The 21,640-nt window shown below is 54.7% G+C and overlaps 1 protein-coding gene across 3 annotated transcripts in view; it reads left to right on the forward strand.

Annotated features, from left to right (window-relative positions):
- ARHGAP27 (Rho GTPase activating protein 27) overlaps positions 1-21,640 on the forward strand; it is an 81,744-nt gene that overhangs the window by 25,895 nt on the left and 34,209 nt on the right. For all 3 annotated transcript variants that reach the window (XM_050935068.1, XM_050935067.1, XM_050935069.1), the window contains one exon: positions 801-1,682. In XM_050935068.1, coding sequence (XP_050791025.1) covers positions 801-1,682 — 882 coding nt within the window. The remainder of the gene's footprint in view (positions 1-800; positions 1,683-21,640) is intronic.

Below are 21,640 nucleotides of genomic sequence, written 5' to 3' on the forward strand. Positions count from 1 at the left end.
TACGAGGCACTGGTGAGTCCTCATCTGGAACACCGTGTGCAGTTCTGGTCTCCCATGTTTAAGAAAGATGAATTCACACTGGAACAGGTGCAGAGAAGGTCTACTAGGATGATCCAAGGAATGGAAAACCTACCTTTAGGAGAGGAGACTCAAAGAGCTTGGCTTGGTTAGCCTAGCCAAATGAAGGCTATGGGGAGATCTGATCGCTCTCTTTATATGCATCAGAGGGATAAATACCAGGGAGAGAGAGAAGTTATTTAAGTGCCAGTGTGGACACAAGAATAAATGGCTATAAACTGGCCATCAACAAGTTTAGGTTTGAAACTAGGCGAAGGTTTCTAACCATCAGAGGAGTGAAGTTCTGAGCAGCCTCCCAAGGAGAGCAGTGGGGGCAAAAAACCCTAATTGGCTTCAAGACTGAGCTTGATAGGTTTATGGAGGGGATGGGATGACAGGACTGCCTACAATGGCAGGGGCCCATCAGTGACTGCCAGTAGCAAAGATCCCCAATGACTTGAGATGGGACACTAGATGGGGAAGGCTCTGAGTTACTACAGAGTCCTCCCTATGTGCGGCCCCATTGGCCTGACTGGAGCCAGTCCCCCAAATATAGAAGTCAGACTACACCTATGCTAGTTAATTCCCCTCCCTGTTACAAGGAGATGGTTGGGTTCCACTGAAATCAGGTCTTTTGGAGTAAAGAGGGTGACTGGAAAGAGACTGCATCAATGATCAGAGGGAAGCAGACTCTGGCAGGGCTAGCGGGTTGTAAACTTGTTCCCCTGCTTCGTGTCTTTCAGGCGGAGGAAACAGGAATTGTTCACAGGAAGCGACTCCACAGTGCAGGGATTTCTCAGCCAGACATGGAGCCGGCCAGTGCTCTGGAGGATGTGTACGTCCTAGTGGAGTACGAATTTGAGTATGTGGCTAAGGATGGGACGCTCATTTCCATAAAGCCCAACGAGCGGTACGTCCTGTTGAGAAGAACTAACGATCACTGGTGGCATGTTAAAAAAAGCAAGGACGCCCGTCCATTCTACATCCCGGCAAAGTATGTGAAGGAACTGCCCCCAGTCACCCGGCCCACCAGTGTGTTCGAGCTTCCTCCAGAAACCCCTGGACAGCTGGTCTCCAAGGATGCCTTGGAGACAATTGTCTTTCAGCCAGCCAGGGACCAGCCTTTGGCATATGAGTACAAATTCCTGAGTGCTGCTCAGCAGAAAGAGCAGCACAAAATGGATACCAATGAACCTGACACTGACTTGGGGGCTGGGTCCATGTGGTCAGGATCTGGAACTTTGGGGCCCGCTTGCAAAGACACCAGCTTCGAAGGCGAGACCCTGGCTCGAGCCATAGGAGAGGGGAAAGACTCCCCTCCAGTGCTGAGCTCATTTCACAACCCTCACCGCGCAAAGAGGAGCAGTCACTCTCCGGCGCTGCACATCCCCCCCATCGAGCACATGCGCCCGACGCAGTCCCTGGATGACCTGGCCAGGGTCACCCCTAACCCCCGACTAAGAGTCAGTCACACGGGGTCACGCAGGGCGGGGACCGCAGCGGGCGCTTTGCTTTCCCCGCAGCCTCTCAGCAAGAGCCAATCTGAGAACATTTATGAATCCATCAAGGACCTGGAGAGACAGGAGAAGGCAGGTACGCGGGCAGGGTCCAGCTGGCCAGCTCAGGTGAGTAGCACTGCTTCCTTCTGGGCCACAAAAGGGAACACAGGTGGGCAGTTAGCTGAGCTAGGGTGACCAGATGTCCCGATTTTATAGGGACAGTCCCAATTTTTGGGTCTTTTTCTTATATAGGCTCCTATTACCCCCCACCCCCTGTCCTGATTTTTCACATTTGCTGTCTGGACACCCTAAGCGGAGCAGACTGGGAGTCAGCACTCATGGGTTCCTAGGCTAACTCAGCCACCTCGGGCAAGTCTCTCCCCCCGTGTCCCCTACATCGGGGGCAAGGAATGTGCTGTTCATCTCATGACTAGTAAGCACCTGGAGCGCCTCAGAGAAAAGGCACTGCTGATGATCTAAGTGCTGCCGTGATCACACCTGCTTTGTGTGCTTCTGCAGGGCCATGAGGAAACCCTTGGAAGGGCTGGTCTGGGGACTTTAAGGGGCTTTTCTGGCTTTCATTTATTTTTTTCAGTCCTGTGTCTGGTCTGGTCTGTTTAAGGCCCAGTCCTGTAGCTTGTCCTATACAATCAGCGTCCCAGCTGGCGCGGCTGAATAGCTGAGGTGGAAGGACACAAGGTCGTGTTCTGCCTGCAGAGCTTGTACCTGGGGGGGCAGAATATCCTAGTATTTCCCTTCAGAATCTCCAAGGAGTGCTCTGCCATGGCAGGGTGCGACCCAGGCCAGCGAGGGGTTGTGTCAGCCCTGCCCTGCAACCTGGGGCGCCTCACAGTGCTTCGCTGCTGTAGCTCCCACCTGGGCCGCTCACAAACAGCCAAACAGTCTGCAGGTCACAGCCCGAGTGTCTGTCTGTAGCCACAGCCTGGTCCAGCCACTCTGGCCTCAGCAGCCTGTCTGTCTGCAAACACCAGCCACAGTCTGGCTTCCAGCAGCCTTGGTTACTACTCGCAGGGTGACCCCAACACTCCCTGTCCTGAATTCCTCCACCCACCCCAAAAAAGGCATGTTTTGTACTGGCCAGACCTCTCTTGGATATCCAGATATACTAGGTCTGTTGCTCCTCTAAGGAGATCAGTGTACTGGTCTGCCACCTTCAAAGGAGTTACCCGCTCAGTTCCCATCACTGGCTTCGCTTTAATTAAAGACTAAAACAGGTTGCTTGTCTCACACAGGGAGAGACTTGAATTGAGTGCAGGTCAGAAATGGTCACAAGAAAAACAAAGATAAACCGCTTCTGAAACTGAGCAAACTCGGCCTGGTTCGAGGTGAAGTCCCTTGCCACATGTGTCTCTTTGCACTGCTGACCCAGCTCTCAGGCCGAGATCTGCTCCCAAAGGCCACGGCTGCTTGATGTGTTGGCTGAGGTGAAAAGAGAGATGGGGAGGAAGAGAGCCTGGGGAGTGGGCTGCAGCTTCCCCTCACTTTTACAGTCTCCCTTGGATATGGCTTTTCTGGAGAGTGACCCCGGATAAAGTTCTTTCCAGCTGAGAGCAAGGAGGCATGGAGCTGGGGGGCAAGCAGAGCTGTTGTCCCTGCCCCCCTTCCTTGCCAAAGAACGGCCGCTTGGCAGCTGGTGGCCCATCAGCTCTGATGGCACCTGGCCAGAGGCGTCAGCTTGTGCTTTGTCTTTGAGAAACAGGTTCACCCCTCCCCAGACTCATCTGGTAAACACACCTCAGTCCTGATTTCATCACGTGGTCCTAACTTTGCATGTAATGTTGCTGCACACATTGCACTATGGTGTTACTGACCAGCGAGTTCTTAGTTTTCAAATGATACCTCCCAATAGCGGTGTAGCTAGGAGTGGAAATTGGGGTGTGCCCTGGTGGACGGGCAATGACAGACTGTGGTAGCTCAGCTTCTCCCCCGACGCCCTCTTCCTAGCCCTGGCGCCCCCAGGCAAAGGGCTTCACCTGCTGAGCTGGGCAGGCGCAGGGGGCAGCTCAGAAAATGGTAAGGCAGAGCTGCTGGTGCACAGCTTTCTGAAGGGCGGGCGCAGGGCTCCATCGTGCTCCCCCTTACACCTGTCTGCCCCCCCTCGCCCCCCAGAGACAGGGCTGCGGCTCCAGGAGGAGGGGGGACAAACAGGGGTAAGGGGTCCGAGGCTGGTGCCACAGCAGCCAGGGCTGGGAGCAAAGCCCCAAGCGTGTGGCCAGCAACAGAGCCCTGGGCATGGGGCTGGCAGGTGAGACCCCAGTTGTGGGGCCAGGAGTGGAACTAGGTAGCACTCCCTCCCCGCCCCACAAGGGGGCTGGCCCAGGCCCCAGTCACGCCCCGCTGAATGGTCCTCGTTCCACAGCCTGGGACATTCCCAGAGGTTGCTCCAATCTCACAGTCCCAAAACCAAGCAAAGTTAGATAGAAAATAATTTGAGTTCTGAGTCTTCCTACCCCTTTCACAGCAGCATTTCTACTGCCGGCGCCTCACATACACTAAGGCTGAGCGAACGTTGTGGGGGAACCTGAATTTCAGGCCCTGCCTGCCTTTCCAGCGCTGGAATTCGCAGCTGTGCTGTGACATGAATACTCTGGACGTTGCATTTAATGATTATTGTTTGGGAGGTTAGAGACGGCCCTGATCGGGTGTGACCTTTGGATACGTCACTTCCTTGCCCTGTGGCTCAGTTTCCCCATCTGTAGAGGGAGGTTAATGATACTTTCTGGCGCCTTTCCAAAGCACCTGGCAATCTCTGGGTGGAAGCCTCGGATGAGAGCCAGAATCCTCATGCTGCCTTGTTTAGTTATCAAATTCTCTCCTCCTCTCTGTGCTCACGTAGTGTCAAGGCACCAGCAGAGGCTGCTGTGACTCTAAGCATTCTGCAGCGGGGTCCCTTGGGCTACCGCTCCCCCTGTCCTGCCCTGGGAGCCTGGCTGCCTTTTCGGCTGCAGCTTGTAGCTCAGCAATTCAGCAAACATTCAATTCCAGAAACTGCTACGGCAGCTTCAAACTGCCCCGCTAGCTGCATTTTCTTCTCCACGCTCTTCCTCTCCTCTTAGTTCTTGAGGAAGTGGCTAGTAGCAGCTCCCAGGTCAGCTTCAGAAACTACCTCTGTGGCATCTCCCATGCGAAGCGTTCAGAGCAACAGCCAGGCCCCAAGCCGCAGGCGAGGGCCGTGAAAACTGTCCGATTTTTAATAAGACTGAACATTGGGTTCAGTTCCTTTGTCTCCTGGTTTCTGAGCTCACAAGCAGCTTGCGTGTCCCACTTTTCATGACAAGGCCAAGAGCTGGCACTCACTGTCCACCTAATGCTGAGATTCTGCAGAATCATCAGGCTCCACGAGCTGGTGATTTAGTAAAAAATACTAAATATTGTAGGACTGATAAAATCACCAGTAATTGGGGGACACTGGAGAACTAGGGGGACACCTTTTCAAAAGGCAAAGTGGAACACATGCAGGAGCGCACCCCCTCAATGGCCACACCCCCTGCTTCTCCTCTTCCCCTGAGCCCCCACCCCCTGGCCAGGGCAAAAACCGGAGCCAGGCCTGGGTAAGAGCCGCCCAAGGAGCCCAGGCCAGTGGGGAACCCTAGTTGCTCCACCTGCCCTGAGCAGAGTGCTGAAAGCAGGCCCCAGCCTGTGTCCCTGTCCCCTGGGGCGCACCACCCAGGGCACTTGGAGGCATAGACACTGACTCCATGGGTGCTCCAAAAAAATAGTGGGTGTTCAGCACCCACCAATCAGCTGTTCAGCGGCCCCCACTGATCGGTTGTTTGGTGGTGGGTGGGAGGGGGAAGATGTGGCATGCGGGTGGGGCACTCTTGGGGAGGGGGTGGAGTGGGAAGAGGTGGGGTGATGGTAGGGCCTTGGGGGAAGGGGCAGAGAGGGGGCTGGGGGGCATGGAGCACCCACCCAGAAAAATGGAAGTCGGCACCTGTGGGTGGAGAATCCGGGCTCCCCACAGCGGCCCTGGCTCCCTGGGCAGCTCTCACCACAGCCCGGCTCCAGCTTTCAGCCTGGCCAGGGGCAGGGCCTCAGTGGAGCCTCGTGATGAGGGGGGCTAAGGCCCACGTCAGCCCCCAACCTGAAGAGGCTGGTCCCACCCCTCGGCCTCGGGCAGGCACAAAGCAGCACCCCAGGAAATCCGGGACAAATGCTGTCCTGGAATCATTCAGCCTGAGACCAGAACTTGAACTCTGCATTTCGGGACTGTCCCACCCACTCAGGGACAGAGGGTGACCCTATATAGACACCCATTTTCCAGCGCTCCCCTTATAACCCTGTGCAGAGCTGCTCTGCAGCCCTTTTGCATCAGCTAGCCTGGCGTGAAGGGGCTGTGGGGAGGGGGTACCCCTCCCAGCACAGACACCCCCTAGGCCCAGGCATGGAACCAGGGCTGGGCTCCTTCCACAACTGGCCCAGGTGCTATGGGCATTTCAGGGATGAGCAGGGATGCCGGGGCAGGGAAGGAGCTGCACCCTCAGAGTCCTTGCACAGCTGCTGAATAGGGGACCACCCTCCCCTTTGTCCCAGTACCAGCCAGCGGATGGATCCAGATTGATTTCCAGTGGGTTGTACAGAGTAAGGACTCAGCCAGGCGTGGCTTAGGCCACAGAGTCTGCTGGGGACAGACTGGCCTATCTACTGTCAGCATAACAGTGCCCCCCGGTCTGGCGCTCGCCTGCCCCATCTGCTGCCCAAACGCCCAATTCCCAGCCTCCTGACGGAGCCAGCCAGGCTCCCAAGGAAGGGGGGGGGGGGCATCCTGCAGTGGCTGGGCCAGGGTGGTTGGGTTGTTGGACTCCACCCCCTGGGCTCGCTGGCCCTCTGGGCTGCCAGCTACAGCACATCAGCCTCTGGTGGCACTTGTGCCCTCTGCTTCTCTGCTCCTGCTAGAGGGCAGCCCCAGAGCGATGGCAGGAGCTGGCCTGGGGTGTGGCTGGATTCTTAGCGTGTTAGGACACATCTTCACTGGCAACGTTAAAGCGCTGCCGCGGCTTGTGTAGTCACGGCACGGTGCTGGGAGAGAGCTCTCCCAGCGCTCTAAAAAACCCACCTCCACGAAGGGAAGGGCTACCAGCGACATAGGTGGGTGCTCTGGGGCTGGAGCACCCACGGGGAAAAATTAGTGGGTGCTCTGCAGCAGCTGGAGCCCCGGACCCTTTAAATCACCACCGGAGCCCTGCTGCCACTACCCCAGGGCTCAGCTGCCAGTCCCAGGGCAGGGGACAGGCTCTCACTAGTGGGCCGCCAGGGCAGCGGCGGATTAGCCACTGGGACAACGGGGCCTGTGCCCAGGGCCAGGGTTACCTTAGCAGAAAGGGCTGGGAGCAGGGAGAAGCCCCTGGGTCTGAACTGAGGCCAGGGGAGCGGGTGGCTGAGGGCGGTGATTGGGGCTTTTCTGCTCCAGTCAGAGTAAAACCCATCAGCTTCTCCATGGGCACCGCCGCTCCAGAGCACAACTGCTGGGCCCTGCTGCCTCTTGTCCAGCCCCCCCACAGTAACAGAGTCCAGCCCTATGCCAGGGATCTCCTGCACTCAGTTTGCTGCAGCATCTGCACAAATATTCCCCAGGCCTAGGAATTAAGGGGTGCGTTGCACAAGGCTGCCTCAGCACCGAGCTCTTCCTGGTTCCCCAGCGTTTGGGTCGGGGGGCTCTGAGCCCTCAGAAGGGCGCAACCAGCAGAAGGCCCGTTGCGTGGCAGAGACCCTTCCTCACTCTAAAGGCTTAGGAAGTGAGTTACACCAGAGCTGTGGCTCCCTCGTAAGCCCTGCAAGAGTTTAGAAGTTGGGTTTGACTAGGGTGACCAGACAGCAAATGTGAAAAATCAGGATGGGGGTGGGGGGGTAATAGCAGCCCAAAAATCAGGACTGACCCTATAAGATCGGGCATCTGGTCACCCCAGGTTTGACCCTGAAAGCCCTAAGTGGCCTGGCGCCGACTCATGTGAAAGACCTCTCTCTCCGCAGCTCCAATCAGAGCAGGGGCAGCGGCGTGGAGCTGTAGGCTTTGGAACTCACTTGGTTAGAAATAGCTGCCATGCTGCCAGGCCGGGGGGACCTGAAAGGGCCTTGCCTTCTTCTGGGATATAGGTGCTTGTGGCAGATGTGTTGGTTCATGCTCGAGCGAGGTTTCGAGAGCACTGTTATTTCATGGGTGTGGATTACAGGCTATGTCCACACAGCAGCTGCAGGTGGTTGTGCGTGCACTAGCTGCGTGGCGTGGCAGCATGCATGGGCGGCACCTCGGGCTAGCCACCCGCATACAGCACCATCTGAGAGCCTAGGTACATACTCCGTTGGCCAGCCCATGCTGCGGCAGCCACGAGGCTGTTTTTAGCACGTTAGCTAAGTCAGAGCTAATGCACGTACGTCTACCAAAGCTAGACATTGTGGATGTGCCCTAGGGGTCGTCAGTTGTGTGTACAAATCTAAAGAAGTAAAAAATAGGGCACAAGAGGCTGCACTTGTGTATCTGCCTGCAGGAGAAAGTGTGGTGTGGAATTGCACTGGGAAATAGTTGGTGATTGTGTAACTAGACTGTCTCTGTATATGCACCAGGGCAGAGTTAGTGTGGCACAACTAGACTTCTCTTCGCCATTCCTCTTCATTTTAGCAACCTTCTTCGGGCAGCCTGGACGTTCCCTGAACCCAGGGGTTTGTTTATAGTGGAAGATGCGTAACACACATGGGGCTGTCATGCACTGCTCTTCTTAGGCCAGAATCGCTAGCAATAGATGGGGCACTTTTTATTTCTGTGACATTTCAGGCTGGAAGGTGAGTCTGCAAGGCATTCAGCAAACATGGCCGGCGGCCAAAACTTGGCAGGAAGCAACACGGTGAGGACTGACACCACACACAAAACACATTGACAGTAAGATGGTGAACTTTTTGCCTCTGCGTGTCTCAATTTTCACTACTGGATGTCACCGGTACTGAAGTACTGAGGTTGCCAAAGGCATGCCAGCCTGTTGTTCACCTGTTTGTACTGCAGATTACCCGCTCATGCCAGTTTTATCTTTTGCCTCACACCATTCATGTTCAGGCTTGTTATTTGGGCTATGTCTCTCTTTCTAAAAGACCTGCTAGGCCCTAATAGATACATGCACGTCGCCACTGAGCTGGAATGGTTGTAATTCCTGTTGGATTGTTTTAGTATTATAATGATATGTATTGTCATGCTAATCTCTGTGTTACGTGAAGGGCAATAAACTATACTGGGATAAGGCATCTTTCCCCAGTATAACTGTCCACACAACGGGATTTACTGGTCTGGTGTAGCAGCCGTGGTTATACTGGCTCCACATCTGGCCAAACCCAGTGTTGTAAAATTTCCCGGTTGGCATCACCCCTCCAGCTGGCAGCGCCGTGCAATGCTCTCCACTCACCCTCTTGCACTGGTGGCTTTGCATTGCGCTGTATTTACTCTTGGACATGCCCACCCTGCTAAGCCCACTGTTCTCATTGGCAGAGGACAAGGTTTTTGCCTAGTGCAGGTCAACATTTAACAAAACATTGTCCCTGGAAATGGGGCTCCATGGCAGCCCATCAGCTTGGATGGCATCTTTCTGAGGGGCAAGCAGTAGCGCCGCTGAAACGCTTTGACAATTTTGTGTTGGGTTTTCATTTTTTAGTACATTAAAAATTTTCAGTGTTTCAGTTTGGTTTGGGGATTTTCAAGGCTTTTTGCCCTACTTTTCCCACTGGAATGAGAACGGGGGAGGGTCAAGGGGAGGTAAATAGGTGTGATAAAATGGGCAAACGCATTTCACACATTTTTTATTGTTTCCAACTAGAAAGAGCCAAGATGTGGGGGGGTGGGGGTTCCCAGTGGAAAAGGGGGAAGAGCCTGGAAAATCCCCAAAACCCAATCAGAAAACCAATGGATTTTGTTTTGTTTCCAAAAATCCAAACAAAATACAGGTTAGCAGTACGTTTTCTTCTGACTTTTCCCAACTGAAGTGAAGCCAATGGTGCTGAAAAGTTCTGATAGTTCAACTTTTCATCTGGCATCAGGACAAAAAATGTGGGAATGTTACAATTTACTGCAGATGAAGATTCCATTTCTCAACCAGCTCCGGTTTATCCCTGTGGGTCGGAATGTTCTTTTGATGGTGGGCTCCATCCAGGTCCAGTGTGCGGTTCCATATGAGACCACACCATGGGGGTGGGGTTAGGAAGTAGCACTGGTGGGCCTTGAGAGACTGCAGGGGCAGGGGAGAGGGGCAATCACACCTTCATGCTTCTGGCTGTTCTGTGAGCTCTCAGGCATGGAGTGAAGCTCTGGCAGTGGGTGAGAAAGCAGAGACTATGAGGGGCAGTGGGGCACCAGAAGGGCTGTGCCCTATCAAGCTGCTCCTTGATGGGAGGAGGAGGAACGCCCCCCTGAGGTGCTGGGGAAATGAATCTTCTCCTCTCACTGGGGGAAGGAGACCAGTGGGTCTCTGTCCCAGACCAGCTTCTGAGGAGGCAGGAAGAACCCCCAGTGCAGGGAGGCTGCCATCTGTGATGACAGAGGATTGGAGGCACCTGGGACAGACAGGAGGGGTCTACACTGCAACTGAACACCGGCTAGTCAATTAACAGTGGTGTTGATGTTTGGGCTCAGGCTTGAACTGGGGCTCTGGGCCCCCGTGAGGGGGAAGGGTCCCCAAGGACTGGAGAAGGGCAAACATAATGCCTATCTTTACACGGGGGAACAAAGAGGAATTACAGACCAGTCAGCCTAATTTTGCTGCCTGGAAAGATACTGCAACAAATGACTAAGCAATCAGATTGTGAGCACCTCATGGCTAGTAGGGTGCTAAGGAACAGCCAGCATGGATTTGTCAAGGACACATCATGCCAGACCAACAGGGTAACTGGCCTAGTGGATGGGGGGAAGCAGTGGATGTGAGATAAGGCTTTTAACACCAACCCACATGACTCTCATAAACAAACCAGGGAGATGTGGTCTAGATGGAATCACTATAAGGTGGGTGCACAACTGGTTGAAAGACCGTACTCAGAACAGTTATCAATGGTTTGCTGTCAAACTGGGAGGGTACATCTAGTGGGGTCCCTTCTGGGGGTCAGTCCTGGCTCCAGGACTATTCAATATTTTCATTAATGACTTAGAGCGTGTGCTTATACAATCTGCAGGTAACACCAAGCTGGCAGGGGTTGTAAGCACTTTGGAGAAGAGGATTCGAATTCAAAATGACCTTGACAAATTGGAGAATTGGTCTGAAATCAACAAAATGAAATTCAGTAAAGACAAGTGCAAAATACTGCACTTTGGAAGGAAAAAGCACAGTCACAATTTCAAAATCCTGAATAACTGACTAGATGCTTGTGCTGCTGAAAACAATCGGGGGGTGACAGTGGCTCACAAATTGAACATGAACCAGCAGTGTGATGCAGCTGCAAAAAAGACTAATATGCTGGGTTGTATTAACAGGAATGTCAGGTGTAAGACCCGGGAGGTAATGGTCCTGCTCTGCTTGGCACTGGTGAGGTCTCAGCTGGAGAACTGTGTTCAGTTCTGGTTGCCACACTAGGAAAGATGTGGACAAAAATGACTGAAGGCTCAGAAAACCTTTGATGAAAGGTTAAAACAACTGGGCTTGTTTTGTCCTGACAAAAGACACCTGAGTGGGGATGTGATGACAGTCTTCCAGTGTGTTCAGGGCTGTTATAAAGAGGATGGTGACCAATTGTTTCCATCTCACTGAAGGTAGGACAAGGAGTGATGGGCTTGATCTGCAGCAAGGGAGATTTAGGTGAGATATTAGGAAAATCTTTGTGACTCTCAGGGTGGTTAAGCTCTGGAACAGGCTCTAGAGGTTGTGGAGTCCCTGTCACTGGTGGTTTTTAAGAACACGTTGGAGAAACCCCTGTCAGGGATGGTTGAGGTTTACTTGGTCCTGCCTCAGCATAGGAGGCTGGACCTGATGATCTCTCGAGGTCCCTTCCAGCCCCATACTTCTCTGATTCCAAGCGGAATGGGGTCCCCTAGATTTGTCCTACCTGCAGGAGGGGTATCTAATCCCTCAATCCTGAACTTAGTTCATCACACTGAAAATGTCCCCAGGGTGCACAGCCAATGCTGCCATGGTCCCCTGGGCCCCAGCATGCTGAGAGTTGCGGTCCTGGAAAATACCAGCAAATGCTAGCACATGTGTGGCAGCAGTCAGCCCACCAGTGCTTCAGCTAAGTGCACCACAGTCTCCCCAAATCAGGGCCTCACTGTTCATCTCAGAAAGGAGAAATGAGAGGGGACACGATAAAATAATGACTGGGCTCGAGAAGGGAGCCTGGGAGCTGCCGTTCTCCTCTCTCACAGCACAAGGACAAAGGACTGGTCAATGAAATTAGACGGTGGGAAATTCAAAACTGATACAAGAAAATGTTTTTTCCATACATAGTGTGATTAGACTGTGGAACTCTCTGCCACATGAGATTGCTGACTCCACGAACTTAACGAGATTCAGAAAGTGTTTGGACATTTCTGTAGATAAGACTATCCAGCCTTCCAGCATTATCATAATTAACAACCACAAGCTCTGGGAGGGAAATTAAACTGCCAGCTGCAGGGCTTCCATCAATCTCTGCCTAGCAGAGAACAGGATGAGACCTGTCAGGAGGGCAGATTATCCCACAGCTGCTACTGAAGGGTTCTCACACCAGCTGATGCTGGCCACTGTCAGTGACAGGACACTGGCCCAGCTGACCCTTGGCTCTGATCCAGTCTGGCCAGTCCTGTATTCCATGGCACTGGGTGATGTACAAACACCTACACAGCAACTGTCCCTGCCTTCAAGAGGCCTGGTCTACACTATGGGGTTAGGTCGAATTTAGCTGCGCTAGGTCAATTTAAAAATGACTCTGTCCACACAACCAAACCCATTCCGTCGACCTAAAGGGCTCTTAAAATCAACTTCTGTACTCCTCCCCGGCGAGGGGAATAGCACTAAAATCGACTTTGCTAGGTCGAATTTGGGGTAATGCGGATGCAAATCGACGGTATTGGCCTCCGGGCGCTATCCCAGAGTGCTCCATTGTGCTCCATTTCCTGTTTGGTCAGTGTGGCAAACTCGGCAGCACAGGTGACCATGCAGTACCCCCAAAATCATAGAGCGTAGAATGTTTCTATGCTCCCCCTATCATCTCCATCCCTAAGGTTATCACAGATTAGAAGGCTAAAAAACGCACTTGCGATGACATGTTTTCCGAGCTCATGCAGGCCTCCCGCACTGATAGGGCACAGCTTAATGCATGGAGGCAGGGCTGGCATTATGACTCACAGGGCCAGATTAGAATACTTGGCGGCAAGGTGTCCGCTCTGGATTTTCTGCGGCACCAAAGGACACACACACACCCCTGCCGCCAAAATGCCGCTGAAGCCCCCCAGAATGGCCCTCCCTCCACCGAAATGCCACCAAAGACCCCCGGAGTGGGACCCCCTTAGGCACAGGCGCAGGGCCCTCTTTGGCGCGGGGCCCTATTCCGGGGTATCAGGTGAATTGGCTTAAAGCCGGCCCTGCATGGGGGCATTCAGTGGCAGAGGCCAGGAAAGAATTAAGTGAGTGTGAAGAGCGGAGGCAGGACGCGATGCTGAGGCTAATGGGGGAGCAAACGGATATGGTGAAGCATCTGGTGGAGCTGCAGGAAAGCCAACAAGAGCATAGACCCCCAGTGCATCCACTGTATAACCGCCTACTCTCCTCCCCATGTTCCATAGCCTCCTCACCCAGACACCCCAGAACACGGGGGGGAGGCTCCAGGCACCCAGCCACTCCACTGCAGAGGATGGCCAAAGCAACAGAAGGCTGCCATTCAAACAGTTTGATTTTTAGCGTGGTTACAATAAGCAATGTGGCCTTGTCCTTCCCTCCTTCCCCACCCCACCCGGGCTACCTTGTACGTTATCTCATTTTTTAAAATTAATAAAGAAAGAATGCGTGGTTTCAAAATAATAGTTACCTTATTTTGAAGGGGGGAGCGTGGTTGGCTTACAGGGAATTAAAATCAACAAAGGGAGTGGGTTTGCATCAAGGAGAAACAGACACAACTGTCACACTGAAGCCTGGCCAGCCATGAAACTGGTTTTCAAAGCCTCTCTGATGCGCAGCGCGCCTTGCTGTGCTCTTCTAATTGCCCTGGTGTCTGGCACGAAACGATTCTCTGCCATTGCTTTCACGGGGGGAGGGATGACTGACGAAATTCCTTCTTGGGTGCTAGCTGGTGACTCTTGCCCACATGCTCAGGGTTTAGCTGATCGCCATATTTGGGGTCGGGAAGGAATTTTCCTCCAGGGCGGATTGGCAGGTGCCCTGGAGGTTTTTCGCCTTCCCCTGCAGCGTGGGGCACGGGTCGCTTGCTGGTGGTGTCTCTGCAGCTTGAGGTCTTCAAACCATTTTTGAGGATTTCAATAACTCGGTCCTGGGATAGGGGTTGTTATAAAATTGGATGGGTGGGGTTCTGTGGCCTGCCTTGTGCAGGAGGTCAGACTAGATGATCAGATTGGTCCCTTCTGACCTATGAGTCTATGAGAAATGTACCCAAAACCACCCGCAACAATGTTTTTGCCCCATCAGGCACTGGGTGCTTAACCCAGAATTCCAAGGGGCAGCGGAGACTGCGGGAACTGTGGGATAGCTACCCACAGTGCACCGCTCCATAAGTCGATGTTAGCCACGGTAGTGAGGACGCACTCCGATGACTTAATGCGCTTAATGTGGACGTACGCAATCAACTGTATAAAATTGATTTCTAAAAATCGTCTCTAAAATCGACCTAACTTCGTAGTGTAGACAGACCCTGAGAGCAGACAAGACAAAAAGCAGGAAGGGAAAGAGGATTGGAGATGGGGAGGGGGTGATTTTCCTAAAGTCACCCAGAAGGTCAGTGGCAGAGCTGGCATCTGGAATCAGATCTCTTGACTCCCTGGCTGGTGCCCTACCCCCTAGACCACACCTGACACAGCTGGTTATCCCATTAAATCGCCCCACTGGCTGCACTCCGGTGCAAAGGCTTTAGGCATTCTGCGCGCAGTGCTATAAATAGCACCAGGAGGCGGTGTGTGCCGCATGCCAGAGATGACTTGTCAGAGCCTCACCCCGCCAAGGCGATGGCTGGCACAGCCCTGCCAGCCACCCAGAGCCAGCGCGCCGACTTCCTTCCAACACCGACCGCGCGGCACGAAGCAGCATCTGCAGGAGCCAAGTGCTCCTCAGCCCCCTGCCGCGCTGGGCAGAGACCCATCCAGTCATCCCGCTCGCCCCGAGAGCCGGGACAGTCCCAACCATAGTGCCAGGAAGCGCGCTGCTTTTCTGGGACAGCTGGGGAACAGATCCTGTCAAAAACCCCATCGCACTACTTTTAATTTTGGGAACTGTGTAAAGCAGAACTAGAATCCGCATCGCTTTCCCCAGTGTCAGTGCTCCCCCACCAGCACTGGTCCCCGTGTCAGCGCTCCCCCAGTGCCACCCCTCCCCCCAGTGTCAGTGCTCCCCCACCAGCACCGGTCCCCGTGTCAGTGCTCCCCCAGTGCCACCCCTCCCCCCAGTGTCACCCCTCCCCCACCAGCACCGGTCCCCGTGTCAGCGCTCTCCCAGTGCCACCCCTCCCCCCAGTGTCAGTGCTCCCCCACCAGCACTGGTCCCTGTGTCAGCGCTCCCCCAGTGCCACCCCTCCCCCCAGTGTCAGTTCTCCCCCACCAGCACCGGTCCCCGTGTCAGTGCTCCCCCAGTGCCACCCCTCCCCCCCAGTGTCATCCCTCCCCCACCAGCACCGGTCCCCGTGTCAGCCCCTCCCCCCAGTGCCACCCCTCCCCCACCAGCACCGGTCCTGTGTCAGCACTCCCCCTAGTGCCACCCCTCCCTCCAGTGTCAGCGCTCTCCCCTGCACTGCTCCCCGCAGTGTCAGCCCTCCCCCTAGTGTCAGCACTCCCCTTTGCACATCTGAAATTAAATTAGCCAAATTAAAATAGACGCTCTTTGATTAAGGAACCATCCTGCTGCTGGATCTTGATTTAAGCCCAAAGCCCTCGTGTGCTCACACTGCTCACACACTTAAACAGTGGCAAGACGCGTAGTCCTTCCCCAACCCTGCCCTGCTCACCCCCTCCCCCCCCCCCCGCATCTTCAATATAGGTGACATGGTCTCATTTCTTTTTTAAAAAATCACCCCTAGGAGAAGCCAGAAGTGGAGACTTTTTCCCAAAAAGTGAAGAACTGGGAAAGATTTTAGCACCTACCGAATGAACTCTCTTTAGGCTGGGCCCGTTTAACAGCCCTATCACCCAGGTGAGCCGTGTGCTGCATGTGACACAGCCGCTGACGGCGTCGCTGGCCGCGTGACCCATCAGAGGCAGCGTTTTGAACTTTCATAGCTGACAGGCCAAGGATAGAAAACACCCCGCTTGGGAGCGGCAGGAAGTAGCCACTCATTGCAGGCAGCTAAAGGGATTTCAGGACCCACCAAGCACCTTTGCAATGGGGCAGATCTCTGGATACCGTCTGAGGATTAGCTAATATCCCCGACCTTCGGGGAGTTGTGCCACAGTCTGCCGAGGGTGAGGGGTCAGTTTCTAGCTGCTAGGAGCTGGGGCAAAGTCCTGCCCTTCCCTGGCTGGGAACTCCTTCCTCTGCCCTCTCCCACCCCACCCCACCCCAGTTCCCAGGCAGCAGGGGTGGGGGAATGTAGCATAGAGCCCAGAGGATCTCTGTGCAGGGAGGCAAGGCCAACTGCACCGCACCCTGGGTGGGGGGTTGTATTGGGTTTATCTTGGAACCGATCTGTTGGTCAGTGAGATGCTGCATGTGTGAGGGCTGGGGACCCCCACATCACTTAGTGGAGGGGGGCAGGGCTGAGATTGAGTTCGGTCAATATCAGCCCTCCCTCCCTGTGAGAAGCCCCATAACCATAACCCTCCCCCTGGGGCTGGGGTCTGCCCGTGCTCTAGAGGAGGTCCAGTCATGGCTTAACACGTTAACAACCTGCTGCAGCTCCAGCTGCAGCTCTAACCCGCATTAGCTGGTTCAGGTAACCCTCCTCGACCACTTGGATTCCCCGCTGCAACTGCCTTGTGTGCACTAGGGGTATCACATCACTTGTGTTAGCACGTGCCTGGCAGAAACATCTTGTTCTCCAGGGCAGACAAGCCTGCTTGGAGCTGTGATTAGGCATCGTGTTAGGAAATGTGAAAACAAGATTCAAAGTCTCAGGGCCAAGATCCTCATGGCCTCAGGTTTGGAGTTTCCAACCTGACACCCCTGAGAGGGGCCCTGTTTAAAGACAGGGGCCAGGCCCAGCCTTTGAAAGTCAAGCCCCTTTAATATGCCTCACATTCACTAGTCACTTCTGCAAACGTCCTGCTGAGCCCCTGCAGGCCAGGCTGTGTCCTCAAGGGGGTGGGGAATGGGGGAATTGAACTGAGGAGAGAGGTGCTGCTTGTTAATGCTTTGGACCCAAACTCCACTAGCAGGTGGGGCTGTGCCGAGAGTCCCCCTGCCTGCAGGCACAGAAATGCAGCAGGCTCTGCACACCAAGAACATGAGACAGACCCGATTTCCCCACCTCTCTGGATTTTACTGACCTGTCCTGGCTAGAACAGCCTCCTGACCCTGGCCTACAAGCAGATGGCCACAGACTCCAGAGCAGACAAACGTTACCTAGGGAAAGGTCCCTCAGGCTCCCTCCAAGGGCTTAGTCTCTGCACAGGTTGAGTTTGTTTAAGCCAGTCCTTTGTGATTAGTCAGAGCACTCCCCACCAGCTGGGAAGGGGCAACAGAAGGGTTAAACCCAAGGAGGACTAGCCCCTCCCTATGCAAATCAGGGTTTGTGTCTTACCTGATCCAGACCAGGATGTGTGAGCAAACGGAAGACACTGTAAGCAGGGCGGAGGGGTGGCTGTTGAATGCATTCACCATAGTGCCATGCAAGTGGGGATCAGAGCCCCAAGCAGCCAGGAGTCTCAGCCAGCCCCACTCACCTCACTGTGAGTATTTAGCAACCAGCCTTTTCTTACTGCTGCCCTATGGGGGTGTTCAGAGATTTACAGGAGTGGGGCACGGGTGCAGGATGGCTGGCTCTGAGCTGAGCCTCTCAAGAGGTGAGTGGGGTGGCACCCAACTGTATGGGCAAGGCAGGGCGGGTTCAGCTCGCTTGTGACTCATTTGCCCGCTTGTCACAGGCCAGGGCTGTTAGGGGCAGAATGTTCTCCTTTAACAGCTTTTCTGCAGCCTTGACGGAGGAAGCGTGGCAACATGAAATGCCTGCCCAGCCCCTCTCTTGTCAGCAAGACATGTCCAGGTACCAGCCCCTTGCCTAGGGATGGACTCTGGCCCCACCAGCTCAGAGGTCATTCAGCATGCTTAGAGGTCAATTGGTTGGGAAGGCAACAGTCAAGTCCGTTCCCAGTCTTCCCTGACTGTCGGTGTCTCTCTGTGGGACTATCTCCTCCATCCCTACCCCACTGACACCGACAGGAGCTGGGAAGCACATTTACACCCACCAGCACTGAAGGGGCAGATGCGGACATGCAGTTAGGGTGACCAGACAGCAAGTGTGAAAAATTGGGACCAGGGGTGGGGGGTGGGTGCGTGTAATAGGAGCTTATATAAGAAAAAGACACAAAAATTGGGACATCTGGTCACCCTAAGTACAGTGCGCACAGGGACATGCCTGTGAAAAGGAGAGGTGCATTCCTGACATCCATGCGTGCTTCATTGTGGTCCCAGAGTCCCCAGTTAAACCTGATTTTATAATCCAGTCCCTGTGATCTTGCAAAATCAAACCTAGCACCTGGGAATGTCACATACCAGGGCTCATCCCAAGGGGGAATCCCAGAAACCTTGAGCCAGCTGCAGAACAGCAAGGGTCCAAACATCCCCGTCACTCACCTAGGGTGTGACTTTGTGCCTACTTTTATTGCCAGAATAGTAACTCTGCTGCTGAGAGCCTGAACAACCTCTGGAAAAGTCCCTAGCTAAGAAGCAGGCCCTTCACAGGACCTGTGCAGGAATTCAGCATTCAAAGGGGTCTTCTCAAGAACACAGGGACACAGGAATCTGTTCACTTAAATACATAGTTTGAGGTATAAGAATGTCTCTCTTGCGCTTGTCATTGTACATGCCCCAGTTCCCATGTGTTGCACAGATTTTAACGTGTGCATCAGTCTGATTCTCTCCACTCACACCCCACACTTGGATGCAGTTGTAGCAAAACACTCTCAGGAGAATGTTGTTGTTTCCTTAAAAAAAGAAAACCAAACCCAAAGACATTCGAAATACCAAGGTGAGGGTCACTTCACCAGCTGTACCTAGGCATGGAAATGGGCTTCTCTCACCTTCGTGCTGGCTCAGTAGCATTAAGAGGAGAAGTAGCCAGATGTGTGTTTGTGGTCACTAAAAAGAGGATCCTGTGTGGTGGCTGGAGAAGGATCTTGTGTGTCTAATGGAGCTCAGGCTGCTGCTATGGGTCAGAGTTAAGGGCATGTCAGGGACCCTCACCAGGCAAATGGCTACTTTGGAGTACATTGCTTGTGTCAAGTAGGTTCAAGCAGTGGGATTGGCCCCCTCCTATTTATTATAGGTGCCCCCTTATGGGTTTTACACTAGCCTGAACTCCAGGGGAACACCGCATTTGTTTGGAATATAGCTGTGGAATTTCAAAATGGAACAGACTCATCAGGGCACCCTGCCCCCCGCAGCTGGCTCCAGAGTTACTGTGAGGCCAGGGCTGAATGACCCAGTAATTGCAATCCCCCATCCCACAGCTTCCCTGTGACTGCTGCTTCCAGAAAAGGGGGGTTGGAGAAAGACCCACTCCCATAACCCCAGGAGGAAAGGGGGGGCTTGGCAGCAGCCCCAGGAACTGGTGGGGGGAGGGGCATGTGGCACTTGAGATGGAAGGGTAACCCCAGAGTCACCCTGCCAGGAGAAGCAGCATGGAAGGGGGACCCTGGACCCCCCATTTCTCCTGGGCCAGGCAGAGGAGCAACAGCCTGGGTGGGAAGAGATCCCCAGACTCCTTTGGTCTGGAGGAGCGGTGACAGTGGGGCCCCTTCTCCTTGGTCCCGCTCAGCAGTGGCAGCTGTGAAAGGGCCGGTGGCTCCAGGGCAGGGGTCAGGCTAACTGGGGCACAGGGGTGCTTGCCTAAGGCCTGTGGTCTCACCCCGAGACCGCTCAGGCTCCCTCCTGCAAAGTAGGCCGGGGGCTTTGCTGGGCTGAGGGGAAGCCCTGGGGCCAAAGCCCCCCTCTGCTAGTGCTCAGTCCAGCATCTCTAGGGCTGGTGCCTCTACCCCTCCTTCGGGCACAGTTCTCACTGCCTGCTGCAGCTGCTCCTGCCCCAGCACTTTGTTCCTTTCCCTCCAGGCTCGTTACCTGGCCTCTATTGCTGTAATATCAGAGCACCTCTCTGTCTCCTCACGCCCCCCGCAGTGGCAGGGCCGGGAACCCCACTGCTCAGAGCGGGCTGAGGCGCCGACACGCTAAGTGACTCACCCAAGGAGTACGTGGCAGAGCAGAGAATTGAATCCTGGTCTCCCCTGTCCTAGGCCAAAGCCCTAACCACTAGGCCATCCTTCCTCCTCCATTGCTCCCGTCTCTCCTCACCCATCTCCCAGGGGCCTAGCCAGCTCACCCTCCGGCTCTTTCCTCAGCTGCTCCTTTCAGACCTCTGCTCTCCCCAGCCTTCACTCCTCAACAAGGGCAGCCAGGAGCAGCTGCTGGGTCTCACAGGGGGAGCAGCAGCAACAGCCATCACCACCGACCTCTTCCTCCTGTAGCGGCCCTCCCAGCAGAGCATACCCTGAGCTCCGCCCGTCAGCTCGGGGAGCAGCTGTCTTGCTCCCCAACATGGGGCTCTTGCTCCCCCCTTTCCCTGGAGCTACAGGTTTCCTTGCTGCCTCCAAGACCCTCTCCATCAGGCTGCATGTGCCTTCACTCTGGGGCCAGCCCCTCAGGCTCTGCCCCAGCCGCCATCCTAGCACTATTCCACCCACCGCTATCCCCTGCCAGCCCCCTGCCACCGCTTCTCCTCAGCCTCTTCTCTGCTCTCCTGCCGACCTCCTTCCCCCTCTTCCCAGCCTTCCTCCCACCTCCCCCATGGGCTCAGTGGGGCCAGCATGCACCGGAGGGAGGGCTGGAGAGCTCGGCTGGCTGGGCATTTGGTACAAACCCCAGGGGGCTCATTCCTTGGGGGTCCATGAGCCCGGACCAGAGGAGCAGGGCTTGTGGTTAAAACCCTGAGTGGCTCAGCTGTTCTCTCGGGCAGCCCAGCTCACCGGGGCCGCTCAGAGCAAACAGCAGCACAAGGGAGCCGAGTTCACGACACCCCAGTTATAACACACACGGCAGCCTAATATTCGTATACCCTAAGGGCACATGCCAGCTCCCGACAGCCCCTGTACCCTGCTGGGAGCCGCTTATCTCCCTCTCTTCCCTAGCTGTGCTTCTCCATCTGTGGGGAGAGCCCTGTTTATAAAGCACCCCAGGAGCCATCCTGCTGCAGGCAGTAGGATCAGCCTTCTAAAATGTCCGCCTGGCCTGGACCTGCCTTTCCCAGCCAGCCTGGTGAGAGTGCTGCCCCAAGCCCAGGCAGGCTAGGAATAAATGCCTCCTGATGGCCAGCGCTAGGCTCCAGCTGGCAGTTGGCCCACCACACGTGAGGGGCTATTTGGGGGGTTTGTTTTCTCTCCCTTCCTGGTGGCTGTGTTTTATAGGAGCAAACACAGGCCATATGGGAGCAGGGGAAGGTTTAGCCGGGGGTTAGGGGGCAAGGGAGGGGAGAGCAAAGGGGACCAACTAATTGGTCAGGCTGCCATGCCCCTCTGGAATGAAAAGCTGGGCCATGTTACTGAGGAGGTGGCATGGAGACAACAGGGGTTATCGTGGGTCACTTTTTCTGCTTCCCTCAGACCCAAATCACTGAACTAGGCAGTACTGGGTTGCCCTATGTGCTCAGTGCCCAGTCTGCATCGCTGCTTGGGGAACCTGCCCTGGTTGCTGTGCCTCCTGCCCAACTGGAGATACCTGGGGCCTCGTGCAGAAGTGCTGAGCACTCTCAGCTGTAGCTTA

The sequence above is a fragment of the Gopherus flavomarginatus genome, chromosome 25 (genome assembly GCF_025201925.1).
Source record: "Gopherus flavomarginatus isolate rGopFla2 chromosome 25, rGopFla2.mat.asm, whole genome shotgun sequence".
NCBI lineage: Eukaryota > Metazoa > Chordata > Testudines > Testudinidae > Gopherus > Gopherus flavomarginatus.